The 18326-nt window shown below is 37.5% G+C and overlaps 1 protein-coding gene across 5 annotated transcripts in view; it reads right to left on the bottom strand.

Annotated features, from left to right (window-relative positions):
• The window catches only part of SNX13 (sorting nexin 13), a 154306-nt gene extending 138946 nt beyond the window's left edge, over positions 1–15360 (bottom strand). For 2 of the 5 annotated variants that reach the window (XR_010120257.1, XR_010120258.1), the window contains exon 1: positions 12757–12916. Coding sequence is in view for 2 of the 5 variants with exons in the window: in XM_055272508.2 (XP_055128483.2) it covers positions 12757–13125 (369 nt within the window). In the remaining 3 variants the exon portion in view is untranslated. Of the gene's footprint in view, positions 1–12756 lie in introns of all 5 variants that reach the window. The other 3 variants (XM_055272508.2, XM_055272515.2, XM_063637043.1) reach the window with 3 other exon arrangements.
• Between the last annotated feature and the right edge of the window lie 2966 nt (positions 15361–18326).

Genomic DNA, 18326 nt, shown 5'->3' with positions numbered 1-18326 from the left:
CTCACAAAGTGTTCCTCTACTAAATAAAGTGCACAAAACTTTTATCACAGCAGTTCCCTGGTACAAAAGCAAGATAAAACAGGCCACATTCACAAATGTCCCCCCACCTATCTCTCATTCATACAGGACTATAATAATACAAGAATAAAAGTTCTAATATTTACAAGTCTTGACTTCTGCTTTTCTCCATAATACAGACTCCAAGGGGAAATCAAAGCAACACAAGCCTACCACAGCAGAGAAAGCTAGATCCTCAATGCATGGTATTAACACTTCATTGCTTTCTTATGAAAAAGAGCACCCTCTAAAACAACAATAGGAGCTATCACTTATTAAGTGCTTACTTGGCCAGGCACAGCAGCACGTGGATGTAACCCCAGCTACTCAGGTACTCGGACTGAGGCAGGAGCGTTGCTTGAGCCCAGGAGTTTGATTCCAGCCTGGGCAATATAGCAAGACACCATCTCTAAAAAAATAATATATTAAGTGCTTACAGTTGGCTAGGATTTGCTAACCACTTTAACTATACCTAGTTCTGACAATTCTATGACATAAGTTATACTAACTATTCTACAGATTTAAGAAATAACAGCTAAGTGATAAAACTGGAGCATGAACTGAGCTTTGGCATAAAACCCAAGCATGTTCTTGAACCATTACTTTACACTGACTCTCAAGGTTTTTTAAAAGGGAGGATGGGCAAAATTCTGCACATAATCTCTAAATAATCAAACAAAACTGATTTATTTAGATTCAAAAAATTCAATTACGAGAAATAAACAGAACTAACTAATCTGTCACTAACATCTTAAAATCCTTGATGCTTTTTAGGAATCTGATGTAGATTTTGTAGGTGTTAAGATAACTTTCAGGGTATGTTCTAAAGCTAGTAACAACTCAATATCAGAACAATGACTCTGACCCTGAAAATACTACAAGATTCTTTTAACTCACAATAAAAAGTAAGATTAATAGTGTTCATTTAAGTCAGAGATGATGTCTTTTCAATCAAGATAAGTTCAGATAAGAGGTATACGAGAAAATTATACTGGGCTCTATTGCTCATGAAAAAAGTATATAAACCATTCTATTTGTTCTTCTTTTAAATTAACAATAAAAAGTATTTTTTAAACCTATAAATAAAGTATAACAAAAAATAGAAGTTAAATTTTCTATTTTGGCTTTTTTAATCTATTTGAGAAGGGGTAGAAAGGTTAAAGGCTAGGGAATAAATCCTGAGAGAGCAAGCTTGCAGGCCTGTAGACACAGAGAAGAATAATGAATACAGAAAGGAGAAAAAACAAATCAACAAATAACAAAGCATCAGTGACAAGAAAGAAAAGCTGGAAAGCATAGAGTGTAACTATACAAAGGAATAGAGATAGATATAGATTCGCCCATAAAGGACCTTAATGGCATAATTTCCAACTAAGTAAAATGTTACTGTAACAGGCAGAAGACCCCACTCCTTGAGTATAATAGTTTATTCTATTATTATGTGAACAAGATAAGCAACTGCTGCATAAAGGGGCTGAAATTATGTATATGCTTAATATCTACAATTTAAATTTATATCAGTACAAATTTTATTTGTAATATCTTAGCCCTAAGTCTCTTTACCTACTGCACAGTACTATTAACACCACTCGTCAACTACATATTTAAAAAAAAAGATTTGTAACACTCCTCACCTTTATGCTCTAAGACAATTCAACAGAAGAGCTTATATAAATTGAGAGCCACTTTACATAAAACTTTATCAAACTGACAAGAACCATAGTACTTCTCATGTCAGAAAGCTACAATAATAGCATTTCAAAAGCATAATATGCAAGTGTACTACAATCTTTCCTTTTCATTTCATCTATAGTAAAAGTTTTAGTGTCCAAAAGAAACATATTGGTTAGCCAAAATTTTGGTTATGATCAATTCATATTACACAGGTGTCATCCCTTTTTATTTCCTCCTGAAATTCAGTCTAAATCTCACTCTTATTATTCACTTTGGAAATGCAATGCGTAAATTGAAAAGTTAGTAAAAACTGAGATAGAAAGTAAGGAAAGAATTAGATCATCTGGGTCATACAGGATTACTCTTGACATTTTAAAACTACCTCAATCAAAGAACACTAAAACAACTTCAAACATATTAAATTCTAAGTTTTGAAAATAAACCACTTGCTATTTACATCAGAGGAAATAAGAATAAAGCCTCAGATTTATTGTTACTATAGGAAACACTGCACAGTACATGTGTTACTTCACTTAATACTTGCAACAACCCTATGAGGTCAGTACCATTAATTTATAAATCACACATATAAGAAAACTGAGGCTCAGAAACTTTAGCAACCTTTCCAAGGTCAAAATGCTCGGAATCGAGAAGACTTAGATTCAAATCCAAATAATCTGACACCAGCCATCACTCTTAACCAAAAGTATACATTTTTATTCAGAAATTAGGAATATTTGGTTTGGGATTAGAGGAGATACATATACATATATAAAAAAGATGATTAACACTGAATCCTAGTATAAAGATCATCTTTCATCATCACATAAATTTTGTTAGTGCCTATTATATGATTGAATATTCTGAGCTGCTGACATTAATTTCTGGAGTTTTGGATTCATAAAATACATTTTTAATGAATCATAAAATACTCTCAAGTCTATTTAGTTTTTCTAAAACCTTTATGCAACCAATACTCACTATTTTTAAAGTATATTATTTCAGTTTCTTTTCCTGTAACTGTGGTGCTCTGTCCTTCAACCCCTGGGCCACAGAGCACTACAGGTCCATGGCCCATTAGGAATCAGGCCGCACAGAAGGAGGTGAGCGGCAGGGGTTAGTGGCGGGGAGTGGGCTTTTCCACCTGAGCTCAGCCACCTGTCAGATCAGCTGGGACATTAGATTCTCATAGGAGCACAACCCCTATTGTGAATTGCACATGCAAGGATCTAGGTTGCATATTCCTTATGAGACTCTCATGCCTGATGATCTGAGGTGGAACAGTTTCATCCCGAAACCATTCCCTCCAACAGGCGTCCATGGAAAAACCGTCTTCCTTAAAACCAGTCCCTTGGTGCCAAAAAGGCTGGAGACTGTCATTGTAGCCCATTTATTTTACTCTCCCAACTCCCACCAGGATTAAGACTATTGCAATACTTTAACTGTTGAGCAGTTAGGTACCGTACAAGAAAAAGATCAGATGTTAGTAATTAACACCACATGTAAAATAGCTGATTATATTAATAGTTGCAGTCTGAATTAAACACCAGTTGTGTTTCTCAGCTGAGAAAAATCCTGAGAAAACAAGCTATCTCAAACTCGGGAAGAGAACAAATTGCAAAATACAACATTACGGCTTGGAAAAACACTGGACAACACAATATCATATCTTAAAGTCAGACCATTATTTCCTAATATTTACGTAATAACAGAAATAAGGTGAAATTTTATTTCACATTTAACTCTTCCACTAAAATTGTACAACTTGTTTTATAATTTCCAAACTTCACATGACAATGAATCCAAAGGCCATTCTCCACAACTCTAGCTCAAAAATAAAAGAAATCACAAAACAAAGAATCCCAACTCTTTCCTATGCTAAGCCAGTCAGGCTAAGAATAGCCCCCAAGTTTCAGGTATAAAACCAATTCAGGTTTAAATGGAATAAGAACCAAGGATTCTCCAACAATGCACGGCTAAGGTCAAGAGCAAAGCTGGATTCACCTTAGGGTCTTCACAGATGCATCAGAATAAAAAGATCCCTTAGGAAATCAGAGAAAACAGTGCAATAAGTCAACAATGGTGAATTATTCCAGTTGATATACATGATCCTCTCATAAGTATATTTATAGAGCATTATTCTACTTTAACAGTGGAACAAAGCAGAATCATCTTATTGAACTTTTCTGGTATATATTATTTCTGAATATACAGTGGAATTACAGATGGGCAAACAACATAACAGTACTCTGTCTCCAACATTGAACAGAGACGCATTTTAGTCAAGAGACTGTGGTAGCAGCTGCCCTCCTTAAAAATGGAACCCCAAAATTTCCAACTTTGAAACCACGGCCAAATTTTTACTGATACTCACAAACTTTCAAGATAGCATTAAAGGTCATACAAATTGCAACAGTCAACAAAGTGCCACGAAAATCAGCATTATTGTACTATTACAAAGCTTTCTTTAAATGTATCTAGTTTAGGAATTAAATTTTAAGTAATATTAATGAAATCATAATATCAAGTAGTAAGAGATACAAAATAAAATCCAAATTCTTCTTGCATTTATAATTGGTTATATCAAAATAACAACCTAATCAGATTTTTCCCTGTAGGAAAAATTAAGACAGAATTGCATTCCTAACTAAAAGCCTCAGGTTCAACTTTTTTTTGTCCCACTGCTCTTAAACACAATATTTAACCACAATGTACTTACTATATAAAATGTCTAATGAACAGATAGTAACCAATCCTTTAAGGGTAATTAATATGATGGTTTAAATTTATCATTGACAATTTCATCTCAGTAATTTTTCACTTTAATCTTAATTTTTCTTGAGGAAATATTCAACATTCATTCATTCAACAGATATTTAGTGAGGCCTACTAAGTATCAAGCTCTATTCTAGGTTCTGGGAGTACAACTATGAGGCCCATCCTCAGGAGTTTACTCTATTAGGGAAAAACATGTAACGAGCAAATAAATACATACGTAACACATGGAGGTGGGAACCGCAGGATCAAGTATTACTTTCACCAGGTTGACTCTTCAATTGCAAGAAATCCATTTCAGAGCTGCTGTCTCATCCAAACTAGTAGATTTACCAGGAGTTGTAAAGCTAACCCAAGTCACAGTTATCTTTTAATTATATTCTCCAATCTTTTCCCCTCTTAACTTTTCACCCTTTAGTGGTATCATTTTATTCTGACAAAAGACCTCAAGGCTCCCACTTTGATGGCCTAAGTGGTACAATGCTAAATTTAGCACTGATAGTGATTTCTGAGGACAGGTTTCCCAACTGACTCACCACTTCAACACCAGAACTTATCAGCATGTGCCTAGTACAAAGTAGGCATACTCTTGTTTGGTGAAAAATCAATCTCCAGCACAAGTTACAACGAAAGCCTTATAAACATTATCCTTAATAACAGCTTTTCCTTTTAAGGATTTACCAAGTCTGTTTAAAAATAAAAGATTTTTCTTCCCACAAATGTTTGGGAATATGTACAGACAAATGACTGGTAACCCTCAAATAAATCATCTTTTTCAAAACATTTTTTAGAACTTTGCTTTAAGGTGGCCAGGCCCAGTGGCTCATGCCTGCAATCCCAGCACTTTCGGAGGCCGAGGCGGGCAGAACATGAGGTCAGGAGATGGAGACCATCCTGGCTAACCTGGCAAAACCCCGTCTCTACTAAAAATACAAAAAATTAGCCAGGCGTGCTGGCACGCGCCTGTAGTCCCAGCTAGTCAGGAGGCTAAGGCAAGAGAATCGCTTGAACTCGTGAGACAGAGGTTGCAGTGAGCTGAGATGGCGCCACTGCACTCCAGCCTGGGCGACACAGCAAGACTCTGTCTCAAAAAAAAAAAAAAGAACTTGCTTTAAGGCATTCACTGAAATCGGTTTACCAACCACACAAGAAACTATTTGCTTTTTACTAATTTGCAAGATACGCTCTCAGTCTATTTTTTTCTTTCGCTTCTTTTAGTCTATTTCCTGTCTCCCCTGTGACTGCACCACTAGCCAGGAGACTCCCCTCCTAATTTCCCCTCAGGACCCACCCACCTATCCACCAAGAAAATAGTGAGCAATAAAACTACATGGAGCCTAGGATTTAAATTCATTAGTACAAGGAATATACAGAAAAAAAAACGGATGTACTACTACTATCTGTATAATGACTGACAATTTACAAAGTTATACTCTCCATCATCTTATATGATCTTCATAACATATGAAGATCATATGTTATGATCTGTCATTCTGTTGTCTACTTCTGTGAGTTCGACTTCTTAAGATTTCACATGTAAGTGAGATCATGTGGTATTTGTCTTCCCATGCTTGGCATTTTTCATTTAGCATGATGTCCTCCATGTTCGTTCATGTTGTAGCAAGTGACAGAATTTCCTTCTCTTTTAAGCCCAATTAGTATTCCATTGTATCTACCACTTTTTCTTCATCTGTTTATCCATTGATGGACACTTAGGTTGATTCTGTATCTTGGATTTTGTGACTAATGCTGCTGTGAACCTGGGAGTGCAGATATCCTTTCAACATATTGAGTTCCATTTTTTGGAAATATACCCAGGAGTGAGATTGTATGGTAGTTCTATTTTTAGGCTTTTGAGGAACGTACATACCATTTTTCATAATGTTTGTATAGCCAATCTAACAGGTGTGAGAACAGCGAGAAAGGTGCTATTACCCCAATTTGACACAGAAGGAAATTAAAGCTTAGAAAGTTCAAACTACTTCCCCAACATCCCATCATAAATAAGTGATAAAGTTGAGACTCATCCCTTATAGTGCTTAACATACAGGTTTGTGTGTTGTCATACGTATAATTTGTTGATAGACACAGTATTCATCACTATAACTCCAGCCTATTTATTCATTTAATTCCAAATACTTTTAAAATGTTAAACAGTTTAAGAGCTATCTGCTTGCTTCAATGTTTCCTCTCCTTACACATACTTAAGGCTTTGTATCACCAAAATTAAACATGACTCTGAAATAGAAAGTCAATTCCAGATTACAATCGAGGAGGCACTTCATGGTCTATGAAACCACAAAATTTCAAAGCACGGTTTAAAAAGTCATAATCTGAGAACCTCATTCAGGGAAAGCTGTAAAGTCATTGTGGTGGATAATTTTAGATGTCAACTTGACTATATTAAGGAATACCTAGAAACCCAGTAAAGCATTCCTTTGGATGTGTCTGTGAGGATGTTTCCAGAGGAGACTGAGATTAGCATGTGAGTCTGAGTGGACTACCTGGAGGTCGGCCTTCCATGTAGGCAGGCACCACCCAATCTGCTGGGGGCCCAGAGATAACAAAAACAGAAACTGGGATACACTTTTCCACTCCAGAACTTAGGAGAAAGTGTAAACCATACATGTGATAAGGGGTTAACAGACTAATATAAAAGGAACTCAATTCGATTTCGAGAAAATAACCATTTTTAAAATGAACAGACATGTCTCAAAGGAAGACATACATCTGGCCAACAAATACATGAAAAACTGCTCAGCATCACTAACCATTAGGAAAATGCAAATTAAAACCACAATGAGCTACCACCTTACACCTGTTAGAGTGGCTATAACCAAAAAAAGAGAGGTAACTGATGCCATGAATGTGAAGAAAAGGGAATTCTTGTACACTGTAGGTAGAAATGTAAATTAATACAAACATTATGAAAAAAGGTATGTACGTTCCTCAAAAACCTAAAAATAGAACTACCATACAATCTCACTCCTGGGTATATTTCCAAAAAATGGAACTCAATATGTTGAAAGGATATCTGCACTCCCAGGTTCACAGCAGTATTAGTCACAAAATCCAAGATATAGAATCAACCTAAGTGTCCATCAATGGATAAACAGATGAAGAAAAGGTGGTAGATACAATGGAATACTAATTGGGCTTAGAAGAGAAGGAAATTCTGTCATTTGCCACAACATGAACGAACATGGAGGACATCATGCTAAGTGAAAAACGCCAAGCATGGGAAGACAAATACCACATGATCTCACTCACATGTGAAATCTTAAGAAGTCGAACTCACAGAAGTAGACAACAGAATGACAGATACCAGAGCCTGGAGAAGAGGGACCAATGGGGATATACTGCTCAGAGTACAGTTTCAGATAGATAGAAGGAAGAAACTTTTAGATCAATTAAACAACTGTCAATAATCATGTATCATATTTTTTAAATAACTAAGTTTCAACTGTCTCACCACAGAAAATAATCAAGGTGATACATTATTCAGCTGCAATTAATCATGCCACATTGTGCACACATTTCAAAATATCACCCTGTACCCGATAAATGTATAAAAATGACTGTCAGTTAAAATAATATTTAAAAAGAAAAAATTCTTTAAGAATGCTTATCAATATTCCTCTTGGTTTGTCAAAAGATGCCAAGTAAGGCTGTGTGTAGAGTAGCAAGCCAAACTCATTTTAGATACTGATGTCCCTCCACTCCCATTATAAAATCCCTTTCCTACCTCTTAACACCCTCTGAATGCCAGTGGACCTATGGTCGTCTTGCTTTGGTTAGTAGCTCTTGCAACGTCATTAATAATTAAAGAAATAGCTTATACAGCTTAAGGATTAATCTGCCCCAAGAGTATTTCTATTACAAATATATTAATCAACAAAACCAAGTCATAATATTTTACTAAGCACTCATGGGCAAGACAACTGTGTGTGAGCGTGGATGTATGTGCATGTGTGTGTTCAAAAGGACACCTGGATGTTCACGGAGCCTTTCTTGATACGTAACTCATCACTCCTGGATTTCCCTAAGTGAAATACAAGAAAGTATATTCACCTCCATGGTTAAATGACTTTGCAATATGCTGTAAATTCTATCATCTTCTTTGAAAATAAATCACCTATCAAAAACTAACTATGGTAAGTCCTCCAGAGAAGAAACCTATTAACTTTCTTTAGGCAAATATCCTCCAAATTTATTTCAACTACAAAACCTTTTACTTCTTTAAGAACTATTAACCTGGAACTTCTCAAAGTGCTGCACTTTATGCCTTTTCCCATTTATATCAGATCTGTTAACTCTGAGAATGAGTGTTAATATTGAAAAATCAACAAATCTGGATGGAAGTAACAACACAAATAGAAACTATTTTTATTTAATAGTCACTTAATGATCCACATTTACAGACAACTCAAACAACTAATAGCTTTAAATAGCTACACTTTTCATTATTTTTTAAAACACATGACAAGTGACAACACATTGATAACTGGTTTTTATGCAAAAACAACCTCAAAGTATGCCACAACACTGGAAAGTATTCAGCACATTTTCCCACATTTCTTACCTTTAGTTTTCTGTAATAATAAATGCTCAGAATTATAATCCTAATTGCTCCTGGTATCAAGAAAAGTTTAAAAGTGTGTTTGATGAAAATTCACTGATAAATATTTCATTATCTTCTAATGTTGTGAAAACTCGGATTAATTAAAACAAACTCTTAGGTAAACAAACATCCCATGCCCTAATTTTGAAATATGAAGTTTACTGTTGGGGGAAAAGAAAAAAAAAAAAAGAAAAGAAAGGATAGAGGGAGAGTGAGGAGTGAATATTAAACAAATAACTTTCATGTACACTATGACAAATTTTTTGCAAGTATAGCAGGAGTCACATTAGGAGTAGGAAGTCCTAACACAGGAGCAAGGACAACAGAAGGGGAAAAAAAATCTAACATTAAAAAAAAAAAAAAAAAAAAAACTAGCCAGACATTACATACAGCTCATCCCTGTAGGTAAAATGCTAAAAAAAAAAAAAAAAAAAAAAAAAAAACATACATAAATATGACTAGCAAGTTTTCTAAATAATTCCATTGTATTTAGGATAAAATAATATAAATTGAAGCCAAAAAGTTTACATCGAGAACTATATGGGGGCTATACTTTCAATTTACATTAATCTATATTTCATAGGTTCAAAGTTCAATGTACATATTAGTTTGCTCAACTGAGTGATTTTCCATTTTAGCTTAACTTAAAAGGGTCCTTAATTGATCACTTGTGTGGCTTCTCATTTCTGAAAAGGTTTCAATTAGAGATATATTTTTGGCCTGGCGCAGTGGCTCACACCTGTAATCCCAGCTGCTTGGGAGGCTGAGGCACGAGAATAGTTTGAACCTGGGAGGTGGAGGTTGCAGTGAGCCAAGATCATGCCACTGCACTCCAGCCTGGGCAACAGGGCAAGACTCCGTCTCAAAAAAAAAAAAAAGATATATTTTCACAAAACGCAAAACTGAAAAGTTTCATATGAACATTTATCATTACTATTCTCATTATGTATCTATGTACTTAGTATCCTCACCTTGGTTAAAAAAAACTAAAAATAGTATGCTGATTTTATTAGCTACAAAGAAAATGAATGATGCATTCCACACTGAGTCACAAAAAGCACACAATGTGGAATAAGAGGACCTAAATGTGATTTCTGTCTCCTCCACTCTTTATACAACTCTAAGCAAGCTCTTTTAACTTTCTCAACCTGTTTTATCGTTGGTTAATGGCTATATCACCTACCTCAGTGTTGAGATGTAAAGAATCCAGGCACATAGTACAATTCACCACTTTCTGAGCACAGTAAATGCTTGCTGAGCATGACTAATATAAAGACAGGAGAATCTTTCATAGCACAGCTCATCACTACACATTTTGAGACCTAACATGAATTAAATCACATCTCCTAAAAGCTGCTGATCTAAGTCAGCAATGTCTAGCAGAAGCAATAAAAAGGAAGTCTCACACTAATTTTTTAGTAACCAATATTAAGTGAAATTTTATATCTAAAATATCTCAAAATAGGACTAGTTTACAAGGCTTAGAAGCCTTGTTTAAAAAATGAAAAGGAAAAAAAGCTAAGGTAAAACAGAAAGTCTTTTTCAAGTAATAATCATTTTCAGTTTATTGACAATATTCAGACAAGGAAGTACAATAGCATGTTTTAAAATCTATCAAGAGAGCTGAAAACTACTTGAGAGGCAACTGAGCAAAATGGTCAGAGCTCTCTACTGAAAGTTAGGAGATGAGATTCCAGTTTCAACTGCCACTAATATTTAATAATTGACCTTGGACAAGAGTCTCTGGGCTTCAGTTTCCTAATCTATAAATGACTACTGAAAACTATAGAGAAGACTTTAGTACATTTTAATCTGGGCCTTACTTTGGTGAGGCAATCTAGAAAAGTTAATAGAATGGGCTAGGTGGCAACTGCCAAGGTTGGAATCCTGGTTCTGCCACTTATAAGCTGTGCAGTGTTCACACAAAAAGCACTAAAGTACAGTTTACTTAATACTATCATTGATTTACTGTTTAAAATATTTCCCTAAAACACAAAATTGCATTAAAATACAGAAGCTGAGAAAGTTCCATCTTTCCAAATCATTTTACTGGCAGACACAGAAGTAGTTGATTTGAAAGCATTAAAGCTCTAAAACATGTTAACATAAGCCAAGTTTAATCAAAAGATCATATCATATAATATTACACATTAGAGACAACACTAAACACTTATTATAAGGCTAACTGTTCCCACCAAAATATCACACTTAAGGTAAAAATGAAACTTCTGCTACTTGTCTTTTTTCTAATCTATTACTGCTAATCACAACACAAACTTATGATATAACCATAATCTCAATTAACTCCAAGAATGAAAAATTTGTAGAATTTAGAAATATAAAATGAACTTCAAACAACTAAAAATACATACTGTAGAAGTTACAGTCAACCAGTAAGTATTTGTCATATGCCAGGCTCTCTGCTTAGATTAAGTACAAACAGCAAAATATAAAGTTCCTCAAAGTTAGTCAAGTTCCAAGGACTTGAAATTTCAGGCAAGTACGTGCTTTACCATCACTTTTCACAAAATAAAAGCCACTCACCTACAAATGTTTGTATTTCCTTTTTGGCCCATGTAGGAATACTTCCCATTGCCCACTAAAACTGTTTCCTATTCTCACTTCAGCCCATAAAAATGCCCAATCCGGTCAGTTCCTCACGTCAGGATCCTCACAGTACTTAAAGTGAACGGCTTCGAAAAAGGTATTTCATCAAATCACAAGGTTCAGTATTTTATGTTCAGTGACACCTACACCTGCAGATACTACAACACATAACTGGGCTAACCCGGGTCAAGTACCTAGTTGCACCAATTTAGTTCTTCCCCTTAAAGTGTTGCTAGTAAAGGAGGCAAACTCCACTTCTTCAAAAAGTCGGCTTTTTGCAATGCCCATTAGGCACTAGAAAAGGGAAATTGATTGGTTCGTCGTAGTTGCCCTACTTCCATTTCAGGTCCAAAGAAAAAAACTATTCCATAGAGAGTAACAAGGGGGCCACACGCAAATCAAGGTGGCAGATGCTAAACTGAACTTTGTGATGACCACGATTTAAGCGAAAAGGTGATGGATGTGGGGGAGGGGGATGGCACAACTGAGCCATACAAGTGCAGCTTGAGATAAAAAGTCCACTTCATGAAGCAGTCAAAGTAGAGGGTGGGAAACAAACCGGTCGGGCCGAGCAACAACCCCAGGTTGCTGACCGAGCTCGGAGGCGGAGGGCCCTGGAGCCCAGGGACCTGAGAAAGGAGACCTAGGGCAAACCATAGGAATAACAAGAACCAGCAGTAACGTGGAAAGGCCAACACTGCCACAGAGTAGCGTGTAAGGGGACACGAAGAAGGGAGCGATGAGTTAGAAGGGAGTGACAGCATGAGGAAGACCAGTGCCAGGGGCGAGTGGCAAGTGGCAACTGCGAAAGGCGAGGCACGGGCAGCCGGAGGTGGTGGGACTCTGTTGAGTCAGCACAGCTCCTACTCTGGGGGCACTTGTAGGATCCCCGCTGCTCCTCGGGCCTTGGAGCCCGCGGCGAAAGGTCAGGCCCACCTTCCGTAGAGATGAGGTTCTCTGACGGGCTGGCGCCTGCCCCTTCCCCATTTCACAGGTAAACACTGGCCACCGTCGCCGCTTACCTCAGTTAACATTATTACACCCCGGGGAAGTGAGGTCCTCCCTAGCCTCGCCTCATGGCAACAGCCGTAGCAGCAGCGAAAACTGCTCGGGCAGCCGCCAACGGCGACAACTGCTCCTTCAGTCTTCTCCCGGGCGGCGGCTTTACTCGGCTTCGCTGGCTTCCCCCGGGCCCGGTCGCTCGCGACGGACGCGCCGCCATCTTGGAAGAGCGACGTCCGCGTCTTGCTGCAACGTGCGTTCCCATTGGCGGGCGCAGGGGCTGCCGGCGTCTCGTGACCGTCTCCATAGCGCCGGCGCGCGGAGAAGCGGAGGCAGGCTCTCGGCAGTGGGCTTGGCGCTGGCTTGGAGGACCCCGGGACCGGGCGCATGGGCCAACTTGGGACCGCTGGGAGTGCAGAGGGGCCCCAGCGCCCGAGCCTCCTGGGAACAGACGTCCGCTCCCTTGGGGCTGGCGCATCCTCAGCCGCCCACTAGCTTTGGCCGGCCCTGGGGAGGGGAGAAAATGCCAGAGGCCGACACTTGACTGATGGCGCTGCGGACCTCGCTAGTCTTGGGGACAAGGCGGCAGATTTCCTGTAGAAAAGCTTCCCTCTCGCGTCTTTCTGGCCCCGCGGCGACCGAAGAGTTGGGGTTCGGCTTTCTTCTCCTGGGATTTAAGTGTTATTTGAAACAGCTCCCTGCGCGGCCCTTTTCTCCTAAACTTTGACAGAAACTTCCCTTTGTCCCTACCAATCCTCAGTGAGTTCTTTACAGGGGTCCGAGACAGGTTATAGATATGATGCGGCTTATCGGCTTTACCCCGATCCTAGCGGAGTTAGGGCTGTTGCTGATGTGATTGGCCAGCACCTGCCTAACAATGAAGGTTTAGTTATGCTACAAGTAAGACACCTCTAAAAAAATGTAAAACAGGCTTTACCTTTTACCTGCTGTCTCCACAGGTTTACTAGCTGCTTAATACAATATGCTTGTATATCAAGGTGAGCAAATTTCAGCAAATGTCATTGTAAATAGTCCCAACTTAAATGGAATTGAACTCTGGAAATCAATGTGCATAGAAGTCCCTGAAACTGACGCCATTCTAGATCTACCACTAGATGGTTTGCGATGTACGGAATTAAAGGCAGTCACTTCTACCTGAATTGTGATGAAAGTAGTTTACCTGAACATGCTGGGAAAGTGTACTACCCTGTTTTGTATTAGAAACCAGTTTCCAAGTAAATTGAAAAGCAAATTTTCAGACTTGACATTAAAAACACCTCCATATCATTCTTACAAGAGGTACAAAAGCATTTTAGAAAACTAAAGCCAGGAGTTTCTTCCCTTTTACCAGAATCTTTTCCCTCCATTTAACAATAGTACTGTTGTGCTAAATGAAATTTACTTAATATATTACTCTTATATTCTCAAAACAAGGGCATTGCAAACCTGGTATTGTCTCTATTGTGTCAAGGAAACAAAACGGTTCATATAAGCAGTCATGCAAAAAATTCAAGAAAAACTGATTTTGCTCAATTCAACTAATTGAAGCAAAGTAGTTTTTCTTGTTGTTTTAATCTGCATTTTGTACATCATTTCCACATTGCTGGGCCAGCAAAATTCTGACCTCTGCAATACAATAAAATGTGTTACTGGTATTGACAGATTAAGCCACAAATAGAAAATGAGCATGGAAATCCTACCTGGACTGAGGTATCAAAGGATACCAAGTGATACTAGAGACAACAAGGAACCTGGAAAAAGATAGTGTTCCAACCTGTAAATAAGAAAACAGAGAAGGAGGCTCATTAATATTTAAGATACCAGCTAGTGAATTGAAACAGCAATGTAGTTGTCTGGCTTGAGTATTCAGTTTTATTCACTACATCTTTTTATCTTTTCTAGAAGCAAGGCATTAAGTGTTGACACTTGAGGTTTGAACCAATCTATGATACGACATGAATATGCCTTTAACATTCAGAAGTTTGTCTACAGACTTAAGAGGAAACCAAAAGTAGTCACTCTTCCAATGGCTTCCTGATTTTCTCAGCCAGAGTCTTTTATGCAACCTAAAAATCCTATGCTAGCTGGCCTCCCAAGTCCTACCTCACCTCCACCCCTCTGACCTCATTTCTGCTAAGCACTTTGTTCCAGCTACACAGACCTGCTCCCTGCTTCTGTAACACCAAAGCATCTTCTTGCCCTGAGGCCCTTGCACTGTGCATAGTTTCTATCTGGAAAGATCTTTCCACCAAATACCTGCATGGCTAGATCTTCCACTTCTGTCCAATCTTTGCTTAAAAGTCATCTTTTTTCAAAGAAGTCGACCCTAATCATCTCATTTAAAATATTGCACCTTCCCCAGAATCCTCCCTCCCTTGCTTGTTTTTTTCATAGTACTTACCTTCTAACATCGTCATTTTCTATTTTTATTTTCTATTGCCTTCCCTCCACTAGAATGTAAGCTCCACAATATGGGGGATTTTTTTTTTCATTTTCTTCAATGTTTCCTTAGTACCTAAAATACTAGAATAGCAGATGGCACAGAGTAGATGGTCAATAAATATTTCTTAAGTGAATAAATGAATGGGTGAATCATTGCCTAAAAGACACTAAAAGGAAAAGACCTAATCAAAACTATTTAAAAACAAAATCCTTGGTGTTGAAAGATTAAATTATTTAAAAATTGGCCATTGTGTGTTATCTTGTCTTCCAATAGGAACATCACTTCTGCCACTGGAATGTTGAAGTGTATGACAATTGTTACTTCCACTAGAATGCTACAGAAAAGTTTATGACAAAATTGTGAGCTATGTCTTTTCCTTCACCTTTTTTCTTTTCTTTTTTTTTAAGTTTATTGTAGAGATGTGTTCTCACTATGTTGCTAGACTAGTCTCTGGACTCCTGGCCTCAAGGATGCTCAGGCTTTGACCTCCCAAAGTGCTGGAATTGCAGGAATGAGCCACCACACCAGGTCTCCTTCACTTTCTTAAATACATCTTGGGCATGAGTCAAAGTTAATTTGCTAGTAAGGGAAGCAACAAAGCAAAAAAGGTATACTATTTAAGGGAGTTACGGAAATTAAGGAGTTATATAGTTGGAAAAGAGAATGCTTATAGAAACAGCTGGCTTTAAAAAAAAATTAATTTGATACAGATTCCATGTCTTAAAAACATCCTATTCATATCAGTTGTTACAGAGGAAACCTGGGACAGGGTGATCTGAGATGCCTGGTTCTTTGGCTATCAGAAATTAAAACAAAGCAAGCTATCTTAAGGGACGCATCTGTGACTGTTACTGCAAAAGGTTTGATTCCTCAACAGCAGTGTCCAGTCTGTCTGATTAACACAGGAAAGCATGACAAAAAGAGGTAAGAGGCAAAAATCAAGTGTAAGATGCTTTTTTTTTTTTTTTTTTTTTGAGACAGAGTCTCGCTCTGTCACCCAGGCTGGAGTGCAGTGGCGCGATCTCTGCTCACTGCAAGCTCCGCCACCCGGGTTCACGCCATTCTCCTGTCTCAGCCTCCCGAATAGCTGGGACTACAGTCGCCTGCCACCATCCCCGGCTAATTTTTTTTTTTTTTTTTTTTTTTTTTTTTTTTTGATTTTTAGTAGAGACAGGGTTTCGCCTTAGCCAGGATGGTCTCCGTCTCCTGACCTCGTGATCTGCATGCCTCAGCCTTCCAAAGTGCTAGGATTACATGCGTGAGCCACCGCGCCCAGCCGTAAGATGCTTTTAAACAAACCACTGCCAGTGATTTCTAAACCTACAAGCAAAAATTTGGAATATCCAAGTTGCCTGTTTTTTAGTTTTGAAACAAAAACAATTTCTTCTACATATTCAGGTTGTCACAAATTGGCTCTAATTGCTTTTTGAGAAGCAGGAAAAGTGCCTTTAACTTCCTAGGCAAATTGTATCTAGCAAACAGTTGTCTCATTTAATCTTTTGATGTCTTAAAGCATTCTATTAACTCCAGTTTCTTCATAATGCAATATTATCAGTGTCATCTACCATCTCTACTGAACATTAAATACTATATACTCATTAACAAGGACTGGTGTCAAAACCTGCAAATTGGTATTGAAATCATGCATTGACAACAGAGGAGACATCCTAAGAACAGATAAGAGTAGGATATCCCGATTCTTTTTTACAGCTTTAATAGGGCAGTACTAAGCAGAAATCTCAGAGCATTTAAGAGTACTCTGAAGTCTAGCCCAGCATGTACGTTTTTCTTGCATGACACTTTTTGAGGCAGTGTTGAGCCAACTCAAGACAGAAAGACAGAAGCAGAAATAATATGAGGCTTTACTAACAAATGCAGCCATAACAAAATAATAATGTACACAAATGCCTTCAATATTAGCTCCACAATGCAAAGATCTAAATAGAAAGAACCACATTATAAATTTGTAAAAAGTCTATAAAATAATTAAGAGGTATTACTACATCAATGACACCTCAGTCAATCATTTTGAAAACAAAATTTAGAGCACTTTTCAAACATTTAATTCTTAATTATGGATACTGTTTTTCAGTATCTATTATGGGCCAGGCACAGGTGGTAGACATTTTACATGTATTATATTTAACATTTGAAAAAGACCATTACAGAAGATCACTACCCTTAGATGCCACTAGAGGTTTAGTAATTTGCCCCATATTACCTATGAAGGATTCATACTATCAACATGATTTATCACTGGTGATGTTGACCTTTATCACCTGAATGAGATAGTGTTTGTCAAGTTTCTCCACTGTAAAGTTACCATTTCCCCCCCTTCTATGCTATCCTCCCTGGATGGAAGTCACTATGTGTAGCCCACACTTGGGGATTTCTTCTTCTCCTTTTGCTGGTGGAATACGTAGATAAATTATGTGGAATTTTTTTTTTTTGCATGGGAGATTTGTCTTTTCTCCCTTTTTATTTAATCATTTATTTATATGAGTATGGACATATAAATATTTGTTTTATACTTTGAGTTATAATCTAATACTACTTTATTTTGTTGTTCAATTTGTCCCAGCTTTGGCCACTGGAGCTCTCTTAGTTGTCCTATTTCCTTTTAATGTACTCCCATCAATGTGCTATGGTTTTTTGTTTGGTTAGTTTTGTTTTTAAGCACATGCTTACTTTCTAGTACTATAAGATGCTCTGGGGTCATCATGCCCCAGGCCTAGAATTAGCCATATCTTTCAGAAATCTTGGTTTCTTTTATTGGAGAATGGTGTCAGAAACCAAAATCTAGGCTCAAGAAGTGCTATTTGCTGCCTCGGTGTCAATTCTTTTAAGACCTGGTAGCTGACACAGCAAGGAATTAAATACTTGTATACTAACCCATGTATATATACCTATGTATAAATATTTCTGCATGTAATCATCTGTATTTATATTAAGCTAAACATGAATTCATACTGGTATCTCCAACTCTAATCCATTATCAGATGGATCATTCTAGTCTCTTCCCCTAGCTTATCTGTACGTAATTTCCACTTTGACAGTGAGAAACATGACACCTAACATCTACCATCCATTTACTTAATTGTTCAGTTTGAAAATACATTTATGGCAATTTCAGAATTGTTAACTCAT

The sequence above is a fragment of the Symphalangus syndactylus genome, chromosome 3 (assembly GCF_028878055.3).
Source record: "Symphalangus syndactylus isolate Jambi chromosome 3, NHGRI_mSymSyn1-v2.1_pri, whole genome shotgun sequence".
NCBI lineage: Eukaryota > Metazoa > Chordata > Mammalia > Primates > Hylobatidae > Symphalangus > Symphalangus syndactylus.
The sequence above is the reverse complement of the archived record's forward strand: the minus strand, read 5'-3'. Positions and strand labels throughout refer to the sequence as shown.